The 27,742-nt window shown below is 38.0% G+C and overlaps 1 protein-coding gene across 1 annotated transcript in view; it reads right to left on the bottom strand.

The window, feature by feature from the left end:
- LOC121413124 (midasin-like) overlaps positions 1-27,437 on the bottom strand; it is a 65,307-nt gene extending 37,870 nt beyond the window's left edge. The window contains exons 1-31 of the mRNA XM_041605887.1: positions 27,278-27,437; positions 25,919-26,033; positions 25,099-25,301; positions 24,368-24,449; positions 23,764-23,966; positions 21,988-22,200; positions 21,404-21,592; positions 21,301-21,335; positions 20,806-20,894; positions 20,021-20,157; positions 19,625-19,729; positions 18,024-18,137; positions 16,387-16,534; positions 14,572-14,840; positions 13,609-13,787; positions 12,867-12,958; positions 11,886-12,002; positions 11,128-11,274; positions 10,421-10,565; positions 9,699-9,853; positions 9,031-9,158; positions 8,271-8,409; positions 7,761-8,033; positions 6,881-7,077; positions 5,847-6,016; positions 5,384-5,602; positions 4,749-4,951; positions 4,002-4,124; positions 3,553-3,750; positions 2,652-2,759; positions 1,512-1,721 (exon numbers count right to left, since the gene is read on the bottom strand). Of these exons, the coding sequence (XP_041461821.1) occupies positions 1,512-1,721; positions 2,652-2,759; positions 3,553-3,750; positions 4,002-4,124; positions 4,749-4,951; positions 5,384-5,602; positions 5,847-6,016; positions 6,881-7,077; positions 7,761-8,033; positions 8,271-8,409; positions 9,031-9,158; positions 9,699-9,853; positions 10,421-10,565; positions 11,128-11,274; positions 11,886-12,002; positions 12,867-12,958; positions 13,609-13,787; positions 14,572-14,840; positions 16,387-16,534; positions 18,024-18,137; positions 19,625-19,729; positions 20,021-20,157; positions 20,806-20,894; positions 21,301-21,335; positions 21,404-21,592; positions 21,988-22,200; positions 23,764-23,966; positions 24,368-24,449; positions 25,099-25,301; positions 25,919-26,033; positions 27,278-27,390 (4,818 nt within the window). The 5' untranslated portion in view covers positions 27,391-27,437. The remainder of the gene's footprint in view (positions 1-1,511; positions 1,722-2,651; positions 2,760-3,552; positions 3,751-4,001; positions 4,125-4,748; positions 4,952-5,383; positions 5,603-5,846; positions 6,017-6,880; positions 7,078-7,760; positions 8,034-8,270; positions 8,410-9,030; positions 9,159-9,698; positions 9,854-10,420; positions 10,566-11,127; positions 11,275-11,885; positions 12,003-12,866; positions 12,959-13,608; positions 13,788-14,571; positions 14,841-16,386; positions 16,535-18,023; positions 18,138-19,624; positions 19,730-20,020; positions 20,158-20,805; positions 20,895-21,300; positions 21,336-21,403; positions 21,593-21,987; positions 22,201-23,763; positions 23,967-24,367; positions 24,450-25,098; positions 25,302-25,918; positions 26,034-27,277) is intronic.
- Between the last annotated feature and the right edge of the window lie 305 nt (positions 27,438-27,742).

Below are 27,742 nucleotides of genomic sequence, written 5' to 3'. Positions count from 1 at the left end.
CAGACAAAATTATACAGATGCAATACTTAAGCACCATCACAAAGATTGTAATCACTAAAAGCACCACTTCAACCATCAATGGAAATTACCACCACATCACCAACACCAATATATTACCACCCCCACCATATCATCACCAGTATCATCACAATGAATACCACTACAACACTCCCACCATTACCACCACCATCTCCATGCAAAGGCCATGAAAACGCCAAAACCATTACCAACACCAATACCAAACCACCATAATCACCACTAATACCACTACAACACCATCATCACCATCACCACAAGAATGCCATAAAAATGCCATATTAACACCATTACCACCATCATCTTCGCCAACCATCATACAACCAAGGTCACCATTATCATATAAGATATTTATTCATCGTTCTGTCTGCACATAGATTTTATCTTACAAGTGTGATTTCACATTCTACAAATGAAAATCAGTTAACCATAAATCATTATTACAGTAGAAAAAAAGAAACACAGCAAATAACTAATTACGTATTGAGAGAAAGACAAGGAGAACCCCTGAAAAAGCAGGGCTTGTAAGGCTAGGGTCTCCTTTGTTTCAAGTACATGACTAAATAGTATTCAGTGTGTACATGTAATATCTTAACCCTATCTAGGCCGGGGTATTTTGGGAGTTCCTATGGCCGGGGGGGGGGGCCTCCCAGGCCCCCCCCCTAAGATCTCGGCCGTCGACCGCGCGATCGCGCCGAAAATTGGCACACGGGTTGCCTGGGACATAATCTACAAGATTGTATAGTAATTTATTTCATGCGAATCGCTATTAAGTGATTATGCTAATTTATGCGTAATTAGTATGCGAAATCATACTTTTTCCTCTAACTCCCTAAATAAAGCTCCAAATGTACTAATTTTTGGTATAGAAACTCTTTTTGGTGTCCTAAGCAAGAGTACATGAAAAAAATTGTGATATCAAATCATTTTCTTATGTATTATATTGTTTTTTGCAATTTCTTATGTATTTCTTTGTTTTTTGACCTTTTGTTTTTCATTGTTTTTTTCAATGAAATTTGTTGGGGACTCTTCTGTGATCATAAAAAGCATAAAATTAATACATTTAGACTAGCAAAACTAAAAATAATCATACATTTATGAAATTTGGTTGAAAACACAATTTGCATTGACTTTGTACACGAAATCACGTTTTTGAGCAATTTTCGGTCTGACATGCACTTACATAATGTTGCGTAATTTCGGAACCACATACCCGGGTGACGCAAAATTGGTCTCAAACGTTGCGCAAGACTTGAAAGTAAAAACTCACCGAGCAGCGCGGTCAAAAAATTTCGCATGGCGAAAATATCGCGCGATACGTTGAGGGGGGGGCCTCCGAGGCCCCCCCCCGGCCTAGATAGGGTTAAAAGATACAAAAGAAACAAAACAACTAAAAAAAAAGCAACAACAATATCATATGAAATCACCAACCTCACCACCATCACCCATTTTCTCAATCCCATTCCTGGACCCACCTTCTCCTTATCATCAGCAGTCCTCATCCTATCACCGTAGACCAGACCCACATGCTGACCCGGATCCATCTGAACTTTGACCCCCATCTGACCTTCGACCCCTTGGTCATGCACCATCAGGTCACACCACCTGAAGAGGTCACGGAGGTTGAATTCCCATGGTCCTCCTCTCTGACCCCAGCGACCCTCGATCATCGTCTTCCTGTACAGCTGCAATCACAATTTACAATAACAATAATATCACATTTATGAAGATATGGTTGAAAATGAACAAATTGGTGAGAATTTGAAGCTGTTGCAAGTCCTCATGTGTAGTTGTGTCCATGTCAAGTACATATGCAGATGTCATTCTACAACTTAACAAAACATCATCACACCTGATCAAAATGTGCCCTATCATTTCTTTGTCGTTGTTGTTGGGGGGGGTGGTCATCCTCATATTGTTTGACAAGCATATATGCTTGGTTAGGTATAGCATCTGTTCTGTTGATTCAATCTATTCCTATCCAACAAATCTATGATTTTTCAAATTTGCAAGAGCTGGTACTAGCTACTATCTCTTATTTACCAACCATAGAATCCAAGAAAGTGGGGGAATGGGAAAACAAGAGGCTGAAAATGGTTATATTGTAGGGCTGCCTGTACAATAATACATTCCACAGAGATCAAGACCGCTGAAAGACCTTTGAAAGACCGTGAATTTTGGTTGATCTTTCAGAGGTCTCTCAATGAACCTACAATGGTCTTTGAGGTCTTACACAAGTCCTGACCAATCTTTCAGTGGTCTTTGTGGTCTTCATGGGCTCCAAAACTTTTTGAAACGGTTCAAAACAGTCTTACAATGGTCTTACAAGAAAATGGTCCTTCAGTGGTCTTTCAGCAGTCTTTCGATGAACTTTCAAAGGTCTTAATAATCTTTCAATAATCTTTCGGCAGTCTCTAAAGATTTTTGCGGAGATCAGAGATCATTGAAAGATCATTCAAAGATCACTGAAAGACCAGGCAAAGTCCATGCAAAGAATTCTGAAAGATCACTTGTTGTATAAAAGATCTCTGAAAGACCCTTAAATGATATCTTTCATCAAATTAGAATTGTCCCTGATAAATATGGACAGTTAACAGTAATCCTAGGGAACTTACCCTGTTGCTGAATTCCACCATCTTGGACAGTACATCTCTGTCAATCACAGGATACACTGAGCTGACTATGAAGAGCAGATCCCCTGATGTGAACGGCTCTATGTATACCTATACATAAATAGAAACAATAAAGGATACAGCATACAAGTCAAACTATATCTATGGATGCATATATTAAGATCAGGGTTCCCAGCATTTCAAGAAAAACAAAATTCCCTGAATTTCCCCTAATGTCTAAAAATTCCAGGATAATCATTCCAGGACAATCAATTTATGCAGTGTCATCAATGCAAATGTCATCAATCTTCATTTTGTAGAATACTGATTTTGTAAATTGTTTGCGACACACACTGAGGTCATTCTATAAAAGATTGTTGCCCCAATGCGTGTCACTTGGGGAATTTTAGCGGCAAATTTGGCTGTCATGATAATCAACTGTCGCCCTTTGCTGCGCCTACTACTACTATCCTCATTAGTGCCCTGTTGCACAAAAAGCCTCCACACTTTCTTTCCTTTTTTGAGGTCTCTAGCACAACCCCTAGCCTCATTCCAACTCTTCCATCCGTAGGTATTTCTCTTCTTCTCTACAGTTCTCCTCCATGTTGTCTTCGGTCAACCCTTTTTCATTTTCCTTCTGGTTTCCATGTTAAAGCAGCGTAACAATGACCATCATCTTGCTTTCTGAAGACATGACCTATCCAATTCCAATGTCTTCTTTTGACTTTCCTGACTCATTTTGAAAAGTTGAGTGAGATTGCTGAGCTCATCCGTGCCAATGTTTGGCCAGAAAAATTGAAGTGCTCTTTTCAAGCATTGATATTGAAGTGGATCTAGCTTTTGGTACTTTGTACTTCCTACTCTGCTACAAGTTCACACCACCAGTTAACACTACACCCATTACCTGTGTAAACCTATTGAGGAATGACTTGGGCAGTCCCTTCCGGCCCCCTCCCTGCTTCAACGGGTTCTGGCATGCAAAGATCCTGGTCTTCTCGTGCTGGATCTGGAAGGATCGGCCCAGCTCGGGAACAAAGACCTCTGCCCTGTGGTCCAGGCAGGCATTCAGACCTTCTAGTACTGACTGGGAGGCCAGGTTCAGCTGCAAAAATGGGTCAAAATTAGCTTACTAAGTAATGATTATTACAATAGGCATTTAATTAGAGCCATCTATCTAGATATAATCTATCCCATGCTAATAAACTGGATGATAGATGGATGGATATAAGTAAAGGATGAATGAATGAATACAAGTCAAGAAATAATGCATGAGTGAATAAATGTCATACTAAACAAATGATTGTGCAAGCATGAATATAAAAAAAGAAACATCAGTTTGTTAATATGAATTACCTCATCAAGGACAACCCAATGCCCAGCTCGGAGAGCCTGGAGGAGGGGTCCATCCCTCCATGCAAACTGACCCCCTTCACCTCCCTCTACCGGTAGATCAGCTCCAAACAGGTCTGTGATATCCTGATAAAGAAAATTATGTGTTAAAATTAGATTAAAATAATGATCTTCAATTCATGATAAGATGTATTGTAGACATTATCATAACAAGTCTGTTGTTAAAACCATTATCATCACTTATCCTCATCCCCAATTTTGTTTTCATTATCATCATCATCATCATCAAAATCATCAACACTGCTATCAATACTGTCGTCTCTAACATAGTAACCACCGCCATCACCAGCTCAATTTCATTACCACCACTCCTAAACAGCCAATCAAACCCATGGACTCCGCATATTTACCACTGACAACAACAACTGACGATAATTATCAATGGCAAGATTCATACCATGGGTACAAGAATATCAGCAGCAACAATGTCATAAAATTTATCGACTCTACAAACAAAATCATCATCACCACAAACATTTACACCATCAACACCACTATTATCGACACCATCATCATTAACACCACCATCATCAACACAAACAGCAACACTATCCTCAGCATCATCACAATCAACATCATTACCATCATCAACATCAAAACCATCATCACTACCATCAACAACAACAACACAACCACCACTACCACAACCATTAATGCCACTAGCGACACCACCATCATCCCACAACTTACCGTCTGCTCTGATAGATTAATCCGCACAAGTTCGTGACCCGACGCCTTGGCCAGGGCTGACACCAGACTGGTCTTCCCTACCCCTGGGGACCCTTCAAGGAGGATAGCTCTGGGCAGCTGCAGTGCTCGCAGAATACGTTGGGCATTGAGAGCGGTGGTCGGGGCATCAAGGGCGTAACCTACTGGTGATCTTGGCGATGGCCCTTTTCATAAAATATTTCAAGCATCAAAGTAAACTTTTATCAAACACTCAACTTGATCTTTTATCTCAGCAACTGTAATTCTCTGGTGTCTGATGAGTATTGTTACTGAACTAGAAGTTCATTCAAATGAGTGTACAATGCATTTCAAAATTATAACAAATTATAGCATACATATATGTTTTACAGCAAACATTATGTGTAGAGACAAAATTAAGGTGATAGTTTGGAGGCATTAACAGGTGAGACCCTATTGTTATAATTCATTTCCGTTTATCATTATTCAACCAAATGAAAAGTAACCATTATGTAAAATTTGTAAACAAAATCAGAGTATGAATAAACAAAATTATTATTAAATTTTCCCAAATTGGACAATAAACAATATAATGATATGATCTAAAAAATAAGAAAAGTAGTATTTCTATTCTATACCTCTTTCAATGAAGAAAGGTTGAATTCCAAATTTGTTCCCTTCACACACAATCCCTCCTCCATGACCTTTGACCTCCTTGAGGTCACTCGGGTCAGAGGTCACCAGGAGGCTGGAGAGGTCAATCTCTTGGTCCGTGAGTTGTTTGATCTGATCTGATAACCAACGGATGCATGTGTGTCTGGCTTGGGTCGGAGGCACTAAGGAGTTGCTGGTTGTACCTACATGTAAAACACAAATGCGATGAAAATAATATTGTCAATATCTAGAAATGTATTCAAACAGAATCAAATAAAATTCCAATCGAAATAAAATTGTGCCAAATTATTTTGTTAGAAAATTTGTAATTACAGAGAAGTGAACAAAATAAACATGGTATTTGAGCCAAGAGCCAAGTCCCTTTCTGTACTTAACCGTACATTGGTGGGGTAACACGAAGAGTAAAAAATATCTATTCATATTTACCTGAGCCTAGACCGTCCACAAAGACCATGCAGGCGCCATGGATGTAGGCCACAGCCGGGTCAAGAGGAGAAAGGTCATCAGGTGAGGTCATGGGGTCATGATGGGAAGGGTCGCAGCAAACGTTTATGAAGTTCACCCATGAGAGGATGTCCCGAATGCTGACAGTACACCTGAAAGTATGTGTTGTAACAAGTATTTTTTCAGTAAATGTATTTGATAACTTTTGTATATGTTGTGCAAATTTTTACTCATACTGTATGTGTATATATTTATATATAATCATTGATCCATTTTATTTATAGTTTTTACTGATTATCTCTATATTTGTATGTATAATCAAATTTTTTAATATTTTCACTTTCAGTTTCTTACTAAGCTATTACATCAGAAGCATCATGCATCAGCAAATACGAAATCCTCACAATCATAATCTTTACCATAAATTCATTATTAAAATTATTGACATCTTCAGCATTATCATCATGATGATCATCATCATTATCATCTTCATCATCATCATCACAATTATCAGAATCATGACCATCACCATAATCATCATCAACATCATCATCATTATCATCGCCATCATCCCCATTATCAACATCATCATCATAATCACCACCGCTGCCATCATCATCACCACCATCACCACTATCATCAACATCACCACCATCATCATCTCCGTCGCCATCAACATTACCATTATCATCATATTCATCAAATCATCATCACCATCATCATCACCATCACCACCATCATCACCATCACCACCATCATCATGATTATCACCATCACCACCATCATCATCATCACCACCACCATCATCATCGCCATCACCACCATCATCATGATTATCACCATCACCACCATCATCATCATCACCATCACCACCATCATCATCATCACCATCACCACCATCATCATGATTATCACCATCACCACCATCATCATCATCACCATCACCACCATCATCATGATTATCACCATCACCATCATCACCCCCAACTACCATCACAGAAGTCACCATGACTTACTTCTTTCCGACCTCATTGTTGGCAAACCATTCCACAAAGTCCATGACAGCGTTGCCGATGCCGCTGGAACCGTCCTCTTGGTTGCACAGCTGTACCCCATCACACAGGTTGTGCTCTATGATAGACACCAGGTCAGCACGCTGAGTGTTCTGAGGGCACCAGATCTCAGTGAACCTGTTCCTCAGAGCCGGTGAAAGCTACGGAAAGAACGATTATAATCAAATAGAGATAATTGTTAAGTCAAGGGGTGAAGGCAAGAGGATCTCTGGTCTAATCCATATACAAAGAGACTCTCCTTTATTAGTATTCTTCATGCATCCCTAAACCTGATGTTATGTTAAAAGGCTTAGCACATCACAGGTCCCAAAAATCTCTGATTACAGTGGAGAAAAACAATAAGGAGTTGCTTATCAGAAGCATCTAAGGTTTAATCTAGATTGATTTCCAAAAGATTGCATAATCGTGTTATATCCTTCACCACCACCATCACCATCATGAGCATTATCATCATCGTCTTCATCATCACCATCATCATCACCATTAAAAATACTACCACCTCCAAAATTACCATCACTGTCATAATTCTTTTCCCAGTCCTCATTACAATCTATCACCATTTATATCAACGCCATCACCATCTTCATCATTCCCTATCATTACCATCATCACCTGCATTGACATCATCTGTACATCATCTTCTTCATGACCTCCATCTCCATTCCCACCACCTCTCCCATCACCAGCATCATCATCACCATCAACCTCCTTCATACTATTGCTATGGAAAGACCTCATGCTTGTGATAAAGCTGTCTGCTTTTACCAAACATCTTCCGCTTTTGTTATATCAAACAAAACTACCCTAAGCGCCCCATCCATACCTCCTTCTTGCCAAAGTCTCCCCCAGGGTTCATGGTCGACACCACCCTGAAGGACTCCTCCGCCTTGATCACGGCTATATCATCCCCGCACTCCTCCCCGCTGCCTTTCTCCGCCAGGAGCAGTGTTCTCTCGGGCTCCAGCACGCTGTTGAGACGCTCCAGGACGGAGTCGTCAGCCAGGGAGATCTCATCGATGAGGAAGACGGCTCCTTCCCTCATGGCCAGGATCAGCGGACCGTCACACCATTCAAATAACTTCTTACTTTCCTCATCCTGAAAAGACAATACATTTATATGCTTAGCATCACAATAAAACATTGAATTAAATTGATTTATAATGAAAAATTTCAATAAAGCAAATGAGACGTAAGTGCCTCTCTACACACTTTTTGCAGCAAACAAAGCTAGATTGTTCTTGGCACCAAGCAATATTTGTAGGAGTCTAAAGACAACTGGTATCGCAAACTCCATTATTTATTCAAGAATGGAACTGCATTAGCTTTTACTTACAGTTTCATCGCTATGATGCCTGACCGGACGTAGCCCTCCCAAGAAGTCGGATGTCTCTGTGTGAAGGTGACAGTTGACTGCATGGAGCTTCTGACTAGCGAGGGCAGCAAACAGCTGGCATATGGTGGTCTTGCCACACCTGAACAAAAAATATTACAATATTCTGCTTTTATATAGTGCTTAATACATTGAAACAATGTCTCCATGCAATTTACAGATGTTATGAAAACAATGTTTTCAAATGATTCCTTAAATATATAAAAATTACAAACCTGACATTGTTCAACATGTTAAGAATAGACAAGATATGATGGCTTCAATTTAAACAAAAAATTAACAACGTTCTTAAACATAAAGTGAATGGACAAATTACATCAAACTATGAAACATAAAAGTAATCTATCATGGTACGTCAAATCTAATGAGAAAACAGATATCTCTTTGAAATGATGGGTAACATATATTTAGCATAAATTAGTCAGAAAAAATGCTTTAACTTCGACAATAATTCTACCTATGGAAGGGTGATTTATGCAGAAAAAATTATAAAGATCTTTGTCCACTTAATCAGGTATAGAAAAGAAGGAATGCAGGCCATGGCTAATAAGTTGATCTATTCCCTACCCAGGCAAAACTTGTTGCGTGAGCAAGGATCTACAAATTATTTCTATTCATTGAAATCTTATCAATGCATTGTACATACTCTCTCGTTTTTATTTTTGAAAATGCCAATGACAAATAATGTTGTTCTCATGCTTACCCAGTTTCACCGACGAGAAGCACTGGTTCGCCAAACTTGAGGGCTTGTCCTACGAGAACAGCCAGTCTACGCATTCCATAGGTCCATACGATGTGGTTGAAGCCAGGAAGGGAGGTTGCAGATGTTACCTAAAAAAAACACAAATTCTAATCATTACAAGACATACAGTATAATCACATGAGTAAAACATACTCTACCATTGACATCTTGCACTTACATGCATGGCATTCATAATTCCAAAACCTGAGCATTCCACATGCATGTACATGTATACTCAGTCCTTGGCATAAACTATACTGACCATAATTAATCCTGTAAATTGTCAATAACTTAAAATGAAATTAAACTGTGAACTTAAAACAGGGTTGTAATAGATACTTCCATTTGCCCAAATGGAATCATTCCACAAGGCCTAAAGAACCTTATAATCGTTTACTCTGTGGTATCTTCTTTAGTTTGAATACATACGTCTTAGAACATTTGTCCTGCATGTTGAAAGCAGTGCTTTATAACAATAGCAACATCTGTCTAATCTCCAGCAGAGAAGAAAGTGTAAAAGATTGCTTACCCTGAGAAACATTATTTAATTTCTCATGAATTCATTTCAATCCTTTTTAATTCAATCTGCTTACATGCTACAGAAATGGAATAAGAATGGTGGTTGTTACCTTCTCGAGAATATTTCTTGTGACCGGTGAGGTGTGTTCTGATAGGGTAAAGAGCTGTTGTGGGTTCACCACTCTCTTGATGTTTTTCTCTAGAACCTCTCTGATCGTCTCTGCTTCCTCTTCTCTCCTCACTCGACCAGCAAGCAGGATGTAACCTAGAGGAGAAAAGAAAATTATAAGTACAAATTCTTTGACAGTTTTCGTAAACGAAAGTGCCTTCATTATGCCTTTGCCATCAACAATCATTAACACTATAATGATCATTGATATTACCATCATTATCATCAACATCTCGATCATATCCATCACAATTTTCATCATCATCGTCATCAACATCATTTACTATAATCAACATCACGATCATTACTATCAACATCATCATCAATATTGTATTGATCATTGATATTAACATTATCATCACCATCATCATCAACATTACCATTATCATAATCAATATAATCATCAAGATAATCATTATCATCATTACAATCATAATCATCATCAGCATCAACATCACCATCACCATTATCATCAACATCACAATGATTATCTTCATCAACACCGTCATCACCACCACCATCATCACCATCATGATCATTATCATCAACACTATCATCACCACTATCATCATCATTATCAATATCCTACACAAACTCAAAATTATTCTGTTTGAAGCATTTTATATGTTTTATGCAGTCATTGAATGCTTGTTTGAAGTGTACCTTCATCTGCTATATGTTGGTTCCAGTCATAAAACGCCTGGTCACCCTGGCTAGCATGTCGGTATCGTTCCGCCCACCTGAACAGATCCCTGAGAGTGATGAATCCTTGTTTCCCAGCGAACACACCCGATCCTTTACGTCTCATCTTGACAGAAGTAGAGAAACAGTATAAAGAAGAAAGAAAAATAATTGTATACTTAGTTCCCACTGTCACGGTTCTCATCATAATTTGCAACACAACTGAAACAGAGGCCTTGATTGTGAAGCCATCGAAGTTACTGTATGAATTTGTATCGGAAAGTATGAGATTTGTCAATTTCATACATACTATAGAAAATTTTTAACGAGTCAAAAATGTTGGCAATCAGATACAAAAGGCCAATCCAGGGGTTTGCAATGGATCACATGACAAAGGGAACAAGGTGTACACAAAAAATTCGATAAAATTTCATAAAAGGAAAAAAAAAGAATGGCAAAAGAATAAAAAGATAAAAACGAAGTGTCTTGACTTGAAAACAAATGAAAAGAGAATATAGTAGAAATGAAAAAAAAAATATCTTGTTTTCCCAAAAAAATCTGAATTAAACAGAATCTTAAAATGTCTAAGCAAAAGTACTTCAGGTATATTGAAGTTCAGGAAAGTTCATTTGGTGCTTGCAGATTGTCGCAAGGGGTTGATGATCTGAATTCAACACATTTAGACATACCTGTAATTCCAGCATAGTAGCGACCATCTTGCGGCAGTACGAGACTGGGATCTGACAGCGGTCATGAAGAATGGTCTCCAGTTCCCTACTTGGGATCTCATCAAAGTGGAGTTCAACAAACCGGTTCCGGAATGCTCGAGATAACACCTGTTAAAAGATTCAAATTATCCCAATTAATAACCTAAGAACACATGAATTTCATCTGTTAGTCAAAAAGATGTATATTGTCGTTGATGATAATTATAGGAGGCTGCGCTCTACAAGCCCCACTTTTTAGCAGCCTCCTTCATTCCCAACCTGCTTATATGATTATCTTCATTTAATGTACATGAAAATCTTTGTCATATTGCTTATAATACATATCAAGATGTAAGGAACAAAACACAATATTATTCTTGTCAATGTTCGAAATGGAAATAAAAGAAACAATACAGAACAAAAGAAATTTGTTTGTGATTATCAATAAAAGCTAAAAAGAGAGAGAGAAAAAATATTTAAAGGCACTGACTGCTCAAAAAAAAGTTAGCAAAAACAACTGCACAAAGCTAAACCTTATGACATGTATCCAATCAAAACTTTAACAGCAATTTCCTGATCTAATCAAGGTGTGGATTCACAAATCATTTTCCCTTTTTTTGATAGGGGATAATTGTTAATGTTTTTTTTTATAAACAATTACATTCAACAACGAGCCTGCTAACTTTCTCCGTGAAACTCTTAATCATCATGGCATCACATCGAACTGAGTGCCGACTTACCTTACGGCCGCCATATTGCCCAGGTGGATTCTGGGTAGCGAATAGCATGAACTTTGGATGAGCAGCAACTACTTCCTGTGTCTCTGGGATGAAGAGCTCTCTATTGTCATCCAGCAGCTGTTAAGGACCAAAATAAATTGTAAGGAAGACACGTCACCACAGAAAATAAACAAATAACATGTATAAATTTATCAACTACTACTGCTAATAATAATAATAATAACAATAATATTAATAACAATAACTCTTATTTACACACCGTCCCTCAGATAGGATGTTAAATGGAGGCCCCGCATAGAGGAGAGTCACCACCTTTGCTCATTAAGAACCCACTGCACTATTCGTATAAGAGTAGGGGGAAACCCCGTTGTAGTGGACCACCTGCACTCCGCACAATCAGTTATATCAGAAGGAGAGACTTGCAGGTCATAGCGATTCAGTTCACTTTTCGCCTAGGCACAGTTGACGCCAAAACAAATAATAACAGGGTAGCCACTTCAGCTAGAACTAATTCTCCAAACAGGCCCTTCATACCATGTTATCATTGTCTACTCTAATAGGTCAAGTGCCAGACAGGAAGGCAGATGGTCCCATTTTCTAAGTCTTTGGGAGGATTCAGACAGGATCAAAGTAACCCACCCCCTCCCATTCTGAGGCAGTTCCATGACATTTGCTCCTGCAACAATTGCTCCACTCTAAATTTTACATACTAATCGAATGACCAACTTCAACCCTGGGATTAACACTATACCCTACACTCAACCTAACATTAACCTATAAGAAAACCCCTATTGCAACCCTAACCATAATCCTACATCTTAGACGAAATTAAGCCCAGACCAATTGTCGCAGGGGAAAATGTTGTGTCATCTCTGAGGCAGGCATTCTACCACTGAGCCACCATTATGCCGCGGGTATACTCTTAACGAAGCAGCAGGATCAATCGCTAAACTTTGTGATAAAGGGACCTTGATGACTTACCCTGTTGAGAGCTTCTAGGACATCCGAAGGAGCCAGATTCAACTCATCTAGGATGATCCAATGTCCCTTCCTCATAGCATCCACAAGCACACCTAGGATACAGAAACATAAAACATGACATGGATAACAAGATAATTATAAATCTTGTGAGCTTTGAAGGTTTGCATGGTGGTAAGACTGGGTGGAGAGGCTTGCGGTTACACCATGTAAGTTAGTCCTGAAAAGGACTGTTGGTTTATCTTTCTGATAACAGCTCTGACTGAAAGAACTGTTATTTTTGATATTTCAAGCCCATAAGCTTTGCTCCTAGTCAGGAGTGTTAACCTACTTGGTGTTACCGCAAACCTCTCCTACCAATCTTGCCACCGGGAAAACTTTCAATTAAGCTTGTTTTTATATATTTAATTTGTTGACTTCTAAATACTGTCATATAATTCAAGAACTGTAAGTGTGTGAAGTCAGTGTGCTTGACTGTTAACCCTTACACATTGGTTACCGGTCAGAAAAGGACAAAACTGACCAATTGACCACTATGAGCAATGGCTAGTGGATGTAAGAGATAAATAGGAACACTAACCTTCCTTGAAGACCAGCTTGCCTGATTCATCCGCAGCATAGAAACCTATGTATTCTTGGAGGTCAGTGTGTTCATGATTGCTGACCATTACACAATGGTTACCAATCAGACAGGGAGAAAAACTGACCATCTGACCAACATGACTGATAGCAAGAGAATACTAACCTTCTTTGAAGACCAGCTTGCCTGATTCATCAGCAGCGTAGAATCCTACGTATTCCTGGAGGTCAGTGTGTTCGTGATTGTTGACCCTTACGCAATGGTTACCGGTCAGCTGGGCTAGGTAGTTGACCAGACTGGTCTTGCCAACAGAGGTTTCACCCTGGATCAAGACTGGAAATCGCCTTCATAAATGAAAAAGAAAAAAAGATCAAGATTATTTGATGATGAAAGTGGAAGTTAATTTATTTAAATAATGCGCATTTGTTAAACAGTAAACGACAACAAATTTCAATTCTTCCTGTGCTGAAAATTGTGCTTTACGTTAGAAAATATTATAATTCTATATGCAGTTTGACTGAAATCCATGAACATCTTGTTCATCCAAGCATGAAGAATTTCATATTCTGTTTGTACGAGGGTTGGGTTGAAGGAGATGGAGGCACCAAATAGAGTAAAGTGGAGGGATGGGGTGAGGGTGATACCGGTGTGGGGTGAGGGTGATACTGGTGTTAGGTGAGGCCAGCCATCCCCGTTGTCAGGGACTACCGGGTTAGCGATTAATTGCTAATTTGAAAGAACAGTCATGATTGTTTCCTAGTCAGTCTACTGAGCAAAATGCACATGCAACCATGGTCTTCACAGGCCATTTCATGTAGTAATTAATCACTAACCTTTCTGTTACATGACACAAGATTTCTACTACTATTTTGGGGTCAAATGAAATGAGCTTTCTCTACATGTACATACCAACTGTCAACCCCCCCCCCCACACCCCTGCTTTCCAAAAGAGAATGAATGAATGAATGAATCAATCAATGAATGAATCAATGAATCAATCAATCAATCAATATATAAATAAATATATAAATAAAACATCACACATCAATTAATAGGCAGCAATTTTTAAACCTGTAAAGTTGTTTTTAGATGCATGATACATTCCTTATTCTTTATTGGTGCACTAACCCTGCTGATACTATCCTTGCAAGATCTCTCAGATTGGCCTTCACCGACGGCGTGATCACATAGTCCTTGGGTTTGTACCCCTCCTTCTCTCCCACAGCTACCCAGTATCCCTCCAGCTTCATGTACTTGTTCCCCCCTGCTGGAGGAGGAATGGACTGGCCCAGCAAGCTCTTGAGGTTGGATTTGCCAATCACGTGCTTGCAAACAAGCTTCTCCACTATGGGGTGGGAGGCGCGGTCAAGTTGGGTGAGGAAACTCAGACAGAAGCTCTGGAAAAGAAAAAGAAATTTTCAAAAAACTATTACTATTACTACATTATCAACATTATCGAATTACGAACTAATGCAAATAAAAAAATAAATACTACTACTAAAGGAATTTAGGAAACGTGGACCAAGAAACTTCAAATTGCTTCAAAGAACACTGTCAATTGCATTTACCCTTTTTTGAGTTAAGTAATTTTTATTTAAATTTGTAAACCTTTGGGGCCTCCTCTTAGCATTTTTTAAATGAAAATATCTACATATGTTTTTAACTTAAATAGCACCTCATCTACAAGACAAGTGGAATGCCTCTGGCCGTCTCACCTGCATCACGCGGTTCAATATAGCAGCAGTGCTGACTTTGAATACTACTCTAACTCGCACAAGATGTTCAGTGATACATGGTTACTCTTATGTCCACTTTTTATGAACGAGACCAATAAACTTACAGAGATATGATGGTTATTCAACAAAAAACCCCAACATGGCCAAAGTTCATTGACCATACATGACCTTTGACCTTGATCATGTGACCTGAAACTTGCACAGGATGTTCAGTGATACTTGATTACTCTTCTGTACAAGTTTCATGAATAAAATCCATTAACTTTCATAGTTTTGATGGTAATTCAACAGATAAACCCAATTCGGCCAAAGTTCATTGACCTTTGACCTTGGTCATGTGACCTGAAACGCGCACAGGATGTTCAGTGATATTTGATTACTCATATGTCCAAGTTTAATGAACTAGACTAATAAACTTTCAAAGTTATGATGGTAATTCAACAGATACCCCCGATTCGGCCAAAGTTCATTGACCCTAAATGACCTTTGACCTTAATCATGAGACCTGAAACTTGCACAAAATATTCAGTGATGCTTGATTACTATTATGTCCAAGTTTCATGAATCATATCCATAAACATTCAAAGTTATGATGGGAATTCAACAGATATCCCCAATTCGGCCAAAGTTCATTGACCCTAAATGACCTTTGACCTTGGTCATGTGACGTGAAACTCATGCAGGATATTCAGTGATACTTGATTAACCTTATGTCCAAGTTTCATGAACTAGGTCCATATATTTTCCAAGTTATGATGACATTTCAAAAACTTAACCTCAGGTTAAGATTTCGATGTTGATTCCTCCAACATGGTCTAAGTTCATTGACCCTAAATGACCTTTGACCTTGGTCATGTGACATGAAACTTTAATAGGATGTTCAGTAATACTTGATTAACCTTATGGCCAAGTTTCATGAACTAGGTCCATATACTTTCTAAGTTATGATGTCATTTCAAAAACTTAACCTCAGGTTAAGATTTGATGTTGACGCCGCCGCCGCCGTCGGAAAAGCGGCGCCTATAGTCTCACTCTGCTTCGCAGGTGAGACAATAAAAAAATCACTGTTATCAGCTTCAAAAGGCAACATCCTCAGTTTGCTCTACAACTGACAAAGAATGACAATCAGATACTTCCAACAAACTGGCATATAAAGAGGAAATACATAATCTATAATGTAATCCTATTTTTTTGTTTATCTTCTGACCTCGTAAAGTGACCTCGGCACTGAATCACAGTGATTTGTCGAGGCAAGCTTGAGGGCACGGCAAAGAGTCCTGAGGCTGTAGTGCGGCCGATGACCGGTGCCGTCGGTCAGTTTCTGAATGGCTTCCTTCCTTACGGACAAGTAGAATCTAAAATGAGAATAATGGTCAATAATACTGAAAAAAATATACGAAGCCAAATCTCTGTATGTTGCAGCAAGCCAAATTTTCTTTATCTTTTTCATTTGTAAACTCATCCTCACACGTCAAATCTAGCTCTAAAAATAAAGTACTGTTGTATCAATCATGATTAATGTAGATTGTGTGCAACTCAGCCGCAAGGCTGCTGTGTGCAATGTTTTATATACCAAAATAAATAAATAGACATCTAAATGAAAATGCACATGTAATATTAATAGGTAAAGAAACGTGCATACAAGGAACAGCTTTATAAAACACCCAACAGATTCATTACTTAGTCAAATCATCTTTTCTATGTTTGATATGTTCTGAAAACAAATTTGTCTGAAATATTACTCTTTCATTAAAGGTCAAGTCCACCTCAGAAAAATGTTGATTTGAATCAATAGAGAAAAATCAGACAAGCACAATGCTGAAGATTTCATCAAAATCGGATGTAAAATAAGAAAGTTATGACATTTCAAAGTTTCACTTATTTTTAACAAAATAGTTATATGAACGAGCCAGTTACATCCAAATGAGAGAGTTGATGATGTCACTCACTCACTATTTCTTTTGTTTTTTATTGTTTGAATTATACAATATTTCAATTTTTACGAATTTGACGATTAGGACCTCCTTGCCTGAAGCACAAAATGTTAAAATAATGGAATTCCACGCGTTCAGGGAGGAATGAAACTTCATTTCACATGACAATGACGAGAAAATCAAAATATTTCATATTTCAAACAATAAAAAACAAAAAAAATAGTGAGTGAATAACATCATCGACTCTCTCATTTGGATGTAGCTGGCTTGTTCATATAACTGTTTTTGTGAAATGAAGCGAAAATTTGAAATGTCATAAATATCTTATTTTACATCCGATTTTGATGAAATTTTCAGTGTTATGCTTGTTGAATTTTTATCTTCTTATTCAAATTAAGCTTTTGTTGGGGTGGACTTGTCCTTAAAGAAAAATAATCATGACAACAGAAGGCATAAATGTATAGTCCATTTCAGTCAGTCAGTTCATGGCCGGAAAAGGCTTTGGCCTATGCCATCTCAGGGGTACCATGAACACAGAAACACTTCCAGACCTCTCTATCCAGCAAGGCTGTCCCCAGTTCATTCATCTCTACATTATCAATGACTCATGACCCTGCTTCATGAGTCTTTAATCCAAACTTAAACATTAATTGGCCAATCATGTAGCAGGATTTCAGTAGCTTATAACATTGACTGGTACATGTATCTACAGGGGAGCATTTCATCAACATTTTCGTCCAACAAGTTATCAGATCTGACAACTTTCCTTGATTATGATTGGCTGAGAGGCACTGTTACCACAGTAACTGTCAGATAAAACAGTACTTGTCAGATAAAACTTCTGACAAGTCATATCATGGAATGCTCCCCAGGTCTTTGGCAATCAAGGCCATGTAATAACGTCACTTACTGCACGATGCCTTCCACTTGAGCCTCTGTGATGGAGAGAAGTCTAAGGTAGCTCTTTGTCAAGATCTTAAGATCTGGAACTTCTTCAAGCTCATCAACAAACAGCTCTGTAAACCTATAATAAGAGGGAGTTAAATACAAGAAGTGGTTAGTCACCCATTTGCCAGGCATAGCAACGAGTAAATGTCCATAAATTGAAGAGAAGTCTGAGGTAGCTCTTTGTCAGGATCTTGAGATCTTGAACTTCTTCAAGCTCGTCGACAAACAGCTTGATGAACCTACACAATGATGGAGTCAGAAAAAAAATGGTGAGGTGTCTGTTTGCCACACATAGCAACACATAATGTATGCAAATCGGAGAAAGGTCTGAGATAGTTCTTTGTTAAGATCTTGAGATCTAGAACATCTTCAAGCTCGTCAACAAGCAGCACAGAAAACCTAAACAATGGAGTTAAACATAAGTGATTAGGTGACTGTATGCTTGACATAGCAACAAATAATGCATCCAAACTGGACCGAAGTCCGGGAAAATTCTTGAGATCTTAGGATCTAGAACTTCTTCAAGTTCATCGACAAATGACTCTTTAAACCTGAACAATGTCGTCAAATAAAGTAATTAGGTATTGATATGTCAGACATAGCAACAAATAATGTATGCAGCAGATATAACCACACTCATCATTTTTTTTGCAGGTGTTTCTGCATTTATTGAAAATTCAATATATCAAACACAGTAATCATAATGAATATAAAGAAATACAAAAATAAATGAAATAATTACAAATTGTGACGATTACATAATAGAATAATTTACACAGATGGTGGCCAGCTATCATAAGCAAAATGCTTGAGAGAATAGCAGCCAGAGGAAAGCAGCTACATGAAAACCATTGTAGAGAAAAATTCACGGGTGTATAATAATGATGTCACATAATTATTTGAAATGTTAAGAAAAAAAAGGGGGGAGAGGGTAAAGGGGTCATGTGAAGTGGTGCAGATGTGGGTGCACGTGCAGGTGAGATTTTTACACGTACTTTGATACAAGAAACTTCTTCAATAAAGCTTTAAAGGAAAAAAGAGATGTAGCTCGTTTCCTATAGCCCCATTCACAATTATTTGTATATTTCACATTTGCATGTTTAATGGTTATTGGTTATGATTTCCCTCTGAAAGGGGCATACCACTGCAAATCCCTCATTTTCAGTTTCATGTAATGTGGTATTACTACCACTGCATAATTCGAAAACTGCTAACTTAAATGTCAATACTGCGACACCAAATTTTCATTAATTTCCTTTGAATTGTATGTTTTCTTGTAATTTATTAAGCATTTTTCTACAAATACATGTACATTGTTGTTAAATCTGAAATTAGGTTGTTATCAGTGAGGTCAATAATGCTAAACTTTGGGACAAAACGGGGCCCAGAATCCCACTTCATAAAACTTATTGTCAACAACAAATGCAACACTTATGATATCAATATTCATGAAAAGGGTGGTATAAGCCAATTAAATGCCATGATCACAGTTGTTTTTAACATTCATCACGACGTGGAGTTATAGGAATATATGAAGCAGAACCCAGTTTGTTTGTTTCTTACCTGTTCCTGATTCCCGGAGGCAGTTCTTTCTTACCGACATCGGTGGCAGGGTTCATACAGGCAAACAATCGGAAGTCTTTATGCCTAACAATCGGCTTGGTATCCCTGTGATAGTAAATCAAATTCATTAATAGCATATTGTGTAAATGAAAACTCTTCTGTGCATATAAATCTTGAAAACAAGTCGAACACAAAGCCTCAGCCATTTTCAAGGAATTTCTTCCTACCAGGGACCCATTTACTACACCTGGGTTGAGATTTGCAAATGTCAATTAATGAATTGCCAAAGGGGGAAAGTGCCATGGTGGGATTTGAACCATGGACCGTCTGGTTCAAAGTCCAGAGACTCTATCCACTGAGCCACTAAGTGATGAGTGCCAATATTATAATACCTACCCTCTTTCCATGAGGACCACCGACCCCTCGGTACTCTCTAGGAGACAGCTCAAACACTCCAGGGTCTCAGCAGTTGCAAGGTTGATCTCATCCAAGAGGATCCAGTCTCCATTTCTGAGTGCTTTCACCAGGGTACCCTATATAAAATGTTTCAAACAAAAAAAATAAGACTAGCACATGAAATGTAGATCACATTGCAGGGGAAGAAATTCTTTGCATAGAGCAAGCCATTTTATTTTAGCCTTTTTCTTGGGCGACACGACATTTGCTCCTGTGACAATTGCTCTGGGCTTAATTTTGTCTAAAATGTAGGGTTAGTGTTGCAAGAGGGTTTTATGTTTGGTTTAGGGTAGGGTATAGTGTTAAACCAAGGGTTGAAGTTGGTCACTCGATTACGGTATAGAATTTAGACCAGAGCAAATGTCATGGGACTATTTCTTGAATCAAGGAGTCCATTCTTTGTATCAAGAATTTCCCTTTCTTAACAAACACGAGTTTGGGGTATGAAGAAACAGATTATTTTACATTATGAACTAAATTCTCAATATCTGAATTGCTTGATATCAAGAACTGATATATTGAAATCTTGAATTCTTGATATGAAGAAATGCATGTCCAATCCAAACAACAATACCACACATCACACACGGCTCTATCGTCTAGGAGTGGCAGCTGCGTTACAATTTACCATCAGGGTTTTTTCCGATTCAAAAATAAACTGGTAGAACCCCGCTTTTTCTATGTTATCTCCACACAATTACTTCAGGTTACTTCACAAAACTCACTTCAACAAAAGAAAATGCCAAGGTATTCTCAGAGTGCTGTATTTGAAGTTGAAGCTGGTGTAACCTTTCACCCAGTGACCTCCACTGACCTCCAATGTCTTTCTTGTTTGCCCCATCTGTTACAGAAAAACAAAAAAAATAGAGGTAACACAAAGAGAAAGAAAACAAACATCAATAATAAAGACAAACTGTTTTCATACAGCTCTTGATAAATTGGGAGGTCTCTAGGCACTTCACAGATACATTAGATATATCACTCATCAAAGAAAAGCAACAAAAAAACAACAATGCATGCACTTTCCCTACAACCTGGAGAGCATTCTAAAAAGTTTCCACACTCAATTGCTCAGCATACTCCATAGGGCCCAAGTTCAAGAAACTTTTACAGTATTGTGCTACAAACTACTGAAATTACAGTTTTTTATTCTCCGAGAGCATTAGCTTTAAAACCTGTTTATAAATCTATATCCAAATCAAATTTGACTTCAATCAGACCTTTCACAGCCAAGGTTTCAGACACCCCTCCTTCCCTGCAAAATCAAATATCCAAATTAAACTAGCAAACACACCTCCATTTTTGCCTTCTGCCTGTTCAAACCTCTTGAGGGCGGCCTGTTGACTGTGTATCATCAGCTGAACGAGCTCCCTCCACTGACGCTGCGTGAAGCACTTCTGGATATGACCCAAGAACTTGGTGTTCTGCTTCACTGAGAAAGTGGCACGGAAAGCACCCTCAAATGCCTCTCTGACCGGCGCAACGACCTGACGAAGGTCAACGGGCTTGAACCTGGTTGGGGAAAACATCAATATGGTGCCATAAATCATCTTTGAGAATTTACATTTTTATAACCTGCACGTTATATAAGGAACTGTAAGAGAGTGAGATTATACATGTCGCAACGTCTACTGTTTAAACAGAGCTTAGAAGAGTATATGAAACTCGATATCAACTGGGGCTGTTAGTGGCAAACGTTTGAGCCCATTTGATATGCCACATTGTTCAATTGCTAATTTCACGTAACTTTGTTTTCATATTATGGGATTCGTTGCCAAATCACAGAAAATACATGTAATAAATCAAACAAAATTTTCATGATTTGATTTTCATCATTTTCCATTTTTCACCTTCATTATTTTATTCCAAGATTAAAACACTTAGGTAAAATAAAACTGAAGTCTTACCCTCCAAGCAGGTCAGTGCTGTCACTCTGCTGGTTCATATTGATGACCTTTAACCTTTGACCTACGAGGCTGGCCAGATACTGGATGGTAGAGGTCTTTCCCGTTCCCGTCTCTCCAACTAACAGGACCGGTTCGTTCTGAGCGATACAGCAGGCTACACGCTCTACCAGCACAGCGGCTGGTCTGGTGAAGGCAAACTGTGATGTAGTAGTCCTATTGGGGTTTCAGAAAGAAACAGACACATGTACATGTATCATCAAATCATGCAGTTAGGCACAACTTAAAGAATAACTGTGGTGTAATATTTTTGTACACTATTGTGTGTGTACATGTATTCCCTCATATTATATTTAATTATCTATTTTAGTGTGTTGTTGAAAGGGCCTCATACAGCAGCATGCGTTGTTTTTACAGATGACCTGGCTCATTCATTTGTACACCTTTGTGATGGTAAATGATTTTGATGTTGCTTTTTATGCTGAAAAATTGATTTAATTCAATAACACGCAAAATAAAATAGCCTATTCACCTAAACAAATACTGCCGCTACTTGGCTGAAAGCTAACCACTATGCAGCAGACCTATTAAGAGTTTTAGGAAAGAAAGCAAGGTTCATGTACAATAAATCTTACAAGAGGGTGTGGAGTTTCATATAGATGTGTTCATAAAGTTCAGCACAACTTTATGAATGACTGGGATATAACAAGCAAAATAAAATAGGCCTTGTACTATACCAATACTGTGATGCAGTGGTCCTTATCGGGATTGGAAAGATAACTAGGTACATTCAAACTTGAATGGGGGTTGTTTCAGCTGTCCACACATTTAGGAAAAGTCTTATGAAAAAGTGAAAAACAAAGTGAAATTTGCGAATACAGCTGCCCGCATGCTCTACCGTCATCCCTTGCTACTGTAGTTGGTCAATATTACACTGGGATATTTTGATGCATTGGTGACGACATTTGCTCCTGCAAAAATTGCTCCAGGCTTTATTTCATCGAAGATATAGGATTAGGGTTGCAATAGGGTTTTATGTTAGGTTTAGGTTTAGGTTTAGGGTAGGGTATAGTGTAAAGGGGTGGTCCAGGCTGAAGGTATTTATAGCTTAATAAATAGAGTAGAATTCACTGAGCAAGATGCAAAAAATTTCGTCAAAATCGGACAACAAATAGCAAAGTTATTGAATTTTACAGTTTAGTAATATTTTGTAAAAACAGTCATCATGAATATTCATTAGGTGGGCTGATGATGTCACATCTCCACTTGGTTCTTTTGCATTTTAATATATGATATTAGGTTTATTCAAATTTTTCCTCCAAGAACTAGAAAAAATAGATTGACAACTGATTTAGTGCATTAGGTATTTATTGCTTCAACTTATTTCATTATAAGGGAGACATATTATTCACACAAGTATGAAATAATGAAAAAAAAAGATTTTATGTGATAACATAAGAAAACGGAAAGTGGAGATGTGACATCATCAGCTCGCCTAATGAATATTCATGACCACTGTTTTCACAAAATATTGCTAAACTTTAAACTTAAATAACTTTATTATTTGTTATCCGGTTTTGATTAAATTTTCAGCAATTTGCTCAGTGAATTCTGCTCTGTGTATTAAGATAAAAATATTTTCAGCCTGGACCACCCCTTTAAAGTTGGTCATTCGATTAGTGTGTGGATCTTAGAGCAGAGCAATTTGTCACCGAAGCAAATGTTATGAAACAGATGCATGAATACCACTTATTGTTCTCAATCAGACAAAGAGCTTACATCTTTAATGTGTCTCTCTCTTTCTGCTGCAATATTGCCCTCCCCGATGTAATGGTAGAGTCCCCCTCTTCGATGTTTGGTTTGTACGTAGAGCAGTAGAAGCGAGCCTTCTCCTTGGTGATGTTTAGCTTTGCCCCTATCTGCTCAGCCACAGCCATACGAGTCTTAGGGTTGGTCAGAGCTGCACAGAAACAGTCTAAAGCCTGTAAACAAACACACAATAATAAAAGTTTTGGTCTCTTAAAATTGTGAATATATTGAATCTATTTGGCAACAGGGTAGGGCATTTTCCTGAATGTACATATGTGCAAACAAACTGTACATTGTACAGATTACTTTTCTTAACATGCACATCATCAATAGATAATTCACCCATGACATTTCAAAGATGACAGAAAGAATCTTCCTAAGTAATAGACAATTTATATCATTATTCATGTTTCTTGATCCATTAGGATATCAAACAAAACAATCATTAAATTGTGGATTAGCTATTGTTATGAGACAACAATCTATAGGGTATGACAAAGGAGAAACATGCCACTTAGCAAAATAGCTTTACTCTCTTCAATGTTTGCTTAGTTTTGTGAAATAGCAGCATTACCTCAAGAAAGACCATGTTAGCACTCTGTGATGAATTGATCTGGAAATCTCTCTCAATTCTCTCACACCACTTGATAAGATCTCTGAAAACAGAAAAAGGTAGAAATGTACCATTTTCATATCTTTTCAGTCAACAATTTGGTAAACAAGAACATAAATGGATATAGTCTAAGAACAACTAAAATAACAGAGTAAACAATGAAAATCAGAGACCAACAAGAAACTTGTGAAGAACTAGCAACTTATTAACAAACACAAAAATAATGTGCACATGATAATTAGAGCCGAGTCAAAATGTTTAAATGCTATTCAAACAATCATTAAAATGATAAAACTGTTTTCTATTTTGACAACCATTAGACCATACGGAAATAAAAAAAAAAAAATCCCAAAAAGATGCTGAAATTTCTCATCTTACATCCATGAAAAGACCATCTTTTTCCATATTTCCTTTAAAATTTTGTTATTCAAGTTTGAAATAATCAAGAAAATGAAGAATGTCTTTTTTCTTGACTCTAAGAGATCATTTTGAGATGTTACACTCGATCAATACCATGAAATTCTACACAATTATTGTGGTCTCACATGCAGACAGTTATGGAGACAGGCATAATGGAAAATTATGATCTAAAAAAATACATAAAAATAGGAAAATACTTTGAAATCATAAAACTACAAGAAAATAGACACTGCCTTTCAATAAAAAGAATTCAAAATTATTTCAAATATTACCTGGTAGAAACCAGTCTCCTGTCATGGGATCCCAATTCAATCTTGCCGCCAGCAGTACTTGATCCATCTTCATCAGCGCCAGGGCTGCCCTCGGATTCTGCCGGAGTGTCCAGCCATGTCTGGTGACCAGCAGTCAAGGTACAAAAGATGTCCAGCAATCGGTTGGCCACAGTGGTCAGTTTGGGGTACAGAGTTGTGATGACCTGTGTCCAAAACCGAGTGGAAAACCAGGGTGCCATTTCATTAGGACTCATTATAATTACAATTGCACAATTTCTATGACAAACTTCACTATCAGCCAATCAAATTGGATGATTTCAGTAGCTTAAACTGTTATCACAAACAAGTTTTATGAAACAGGTCCAGTTCAAGAGATGTGCAGTTAAATGAGTAAATACAGTGATTTCTTCGTTGGAAACATGGACAGGCATTCCCGTTTTGCGCACGTGCGTGGATTCATGCAAGAATTTTCCATAGGCAATGCAATGCACGCACAAGTACAACTACGCTATGCTGCCTGACCGAAGCAATCATCACATGCGCAGCAATGTAAACAAAGTGACACAATTATGCATGCAATGGCAGTACTTGACGCCTTCGGATGAGTTAGCCACTGCGCGAGGTATTTTGCACATAGCTACATGTGTTGGCGCTAAAAAAAATTTGTAGTAATAAAGGACATAAGCATAGTGGCATAATTTGGTGTGAAAAGCATATAAATTATGCCATTTTCCTAATAGTTAGCAGCTCTGCTTTCATTAGCAAATAATTTTTACTCTCCAATGCCTGCTGGTTATCTAAATCACACAGATCTGTTTACCTGATGTAGTTCATCCCTTGACATGGGCTCCACCCGAACACGAGTCCACAGCTGATCAAGCATTGCACCATGGGATACGTGCTGTCTGTGAAGTCCCGCACTGGTACTTAGCAATCTAATAATAATAAATCGATAATAATATTAATAATGCATGAAATTTGTATAGCGCACTTTTCGTCTGAGCTAGATGCTCAAGGGGCTTCAGAGCAAAGAACAAAAAGGGAGAAAAAAAAAAAAAGTAAATTTGAACTATACAAATAAATTCACAAATTCATCATAAGAATATCAGGATCGAGCCAATTTGCATTATTCAGGATGTTTGTGAATTGTGATATGTATAAGGCACATTGTAAAAAGTTTTTACCACGTCTTATCATCAGGAAACTTGCAAATAGCCTTTCAATAATACATAAAATTGTATCGGGCACTTTCCATCTTAATTAGATGCTCAAGGCACTTCAGAGCTAATTGCAGAAAGGGGAAAAACATAGCAAATTCGAACTATACAAGGATAGCATTCAATACTTAGATGGTTGTCTGTCAGAAAGCGCCATTATACAGATATGTTTTGAGGTTGCTTCTGAAGGTGGTTGCATATGTCTGGGTTTACAAACCCTGTTGAAGAGATTTCTACAGGGTTGGCCCTGCATGAGCAAAAGCCCATTAACCCCAGGATCTCTTTGAAACCGGAACTTGTAAAAGATAAGAAGTTGAGAATCGTAAGTTTGCAGTTTTATCCATTTTCAATACGTAACGTTTACCTTTACATTTGTTCACTCATTCAACAATAAACCTTGGGCAGCAAGGAATTATTTTTAAAAGAAACCAAATCCCAAGATCAAAAGCAATTTTATTGGAAAGAGTATAATAAGAGTTTCATCAAACTCGGTTGTGAAATAAGCAAGTTATGGACGTTTAAAAAGTCTTGTACTTTCTATGGGTATCCTCAAATTGGCTTTAAAATGGCTGATTTTGTGGACAACTCTCCATCTTTTTGTACACAATTTTTCAGATTTTCCCTATCATCTTTAAAATTGCGTATTGCCTCATTCTGAGCATAACATATGCCATGGAAAAATATAATTTACACCACATACGTCATGGTCAGGAGGAGATTGTGCGAAATATATAAAAGAAAGGGGAGAAACTATAAATATGTACAAAACAAATGGAAGGTGGTCCACAAAATCAGCCATTACCAATTTGAGGATCCCATAGAAAGTACAAGACTTTTCAAACTTAATGAACTCATTTATTCTATAACTGATTTTGATGAAACTTGTTTTAAATTAAGATTGCTTAACTTCTTGGGTTTTGGTTTCCGTTTGATGAAATTGTTCTTTTTTTTTCCTGCATTACCTCTGTGTAGCAAAGAGCTGAAATCCTGGAGCAGCCTTGATGACATCACCATGGCCCGGGATACATAGAGACCTTGATTCTAGGAGCGGTAGAAGGACAGAGATGACATCCATCGGGGCGTAGTCTATGTCCTCAAGGAGGATCCAATGACCGTGGGTCACAGCCTAAAATAAACAACATATAATTGAAATTGAGATGGATGGTCTGAAGTATACAGTAGAAAGGGGAAACCATGTCACGGGATACATAGAAACCTTGATTCTAGGAGCGGTAGAAGGACAGAGATGACATCCATCGGGGAGTAGTCTATGTCCTCAAGGAGGATCCAATGACCGTGGGTCACAGCCTAAAATAAACAACATATAATTGAAATTGAGATGGATGGTCTGAAGTATACAGTAGAAAGGGGAAACCATGTCACGGGATACATAGAGACCTTGATTCTAGGAGCGGTAGAAGGACAGA

Source organism: Lytechinus variegatus, chromosome 4 (assembly GCF_018143015.1).
Source record: "Lytechinus variegatus isolate NC3 chromosome 4, Lvar_3.0, whole genome shotgun sequence".
Taxonomy (NCBI): Eukaryota; Metazoa; Echinodermata; class Echinoidea; order Temnopleuroida; family Toxopneustidae; genus Lytechinus; species Lytechinus variegatus.
Note: the sequence above shows the minus strand (reverse complement) of the source record. Positions and strands in the feature narration are given on the sequence as shown.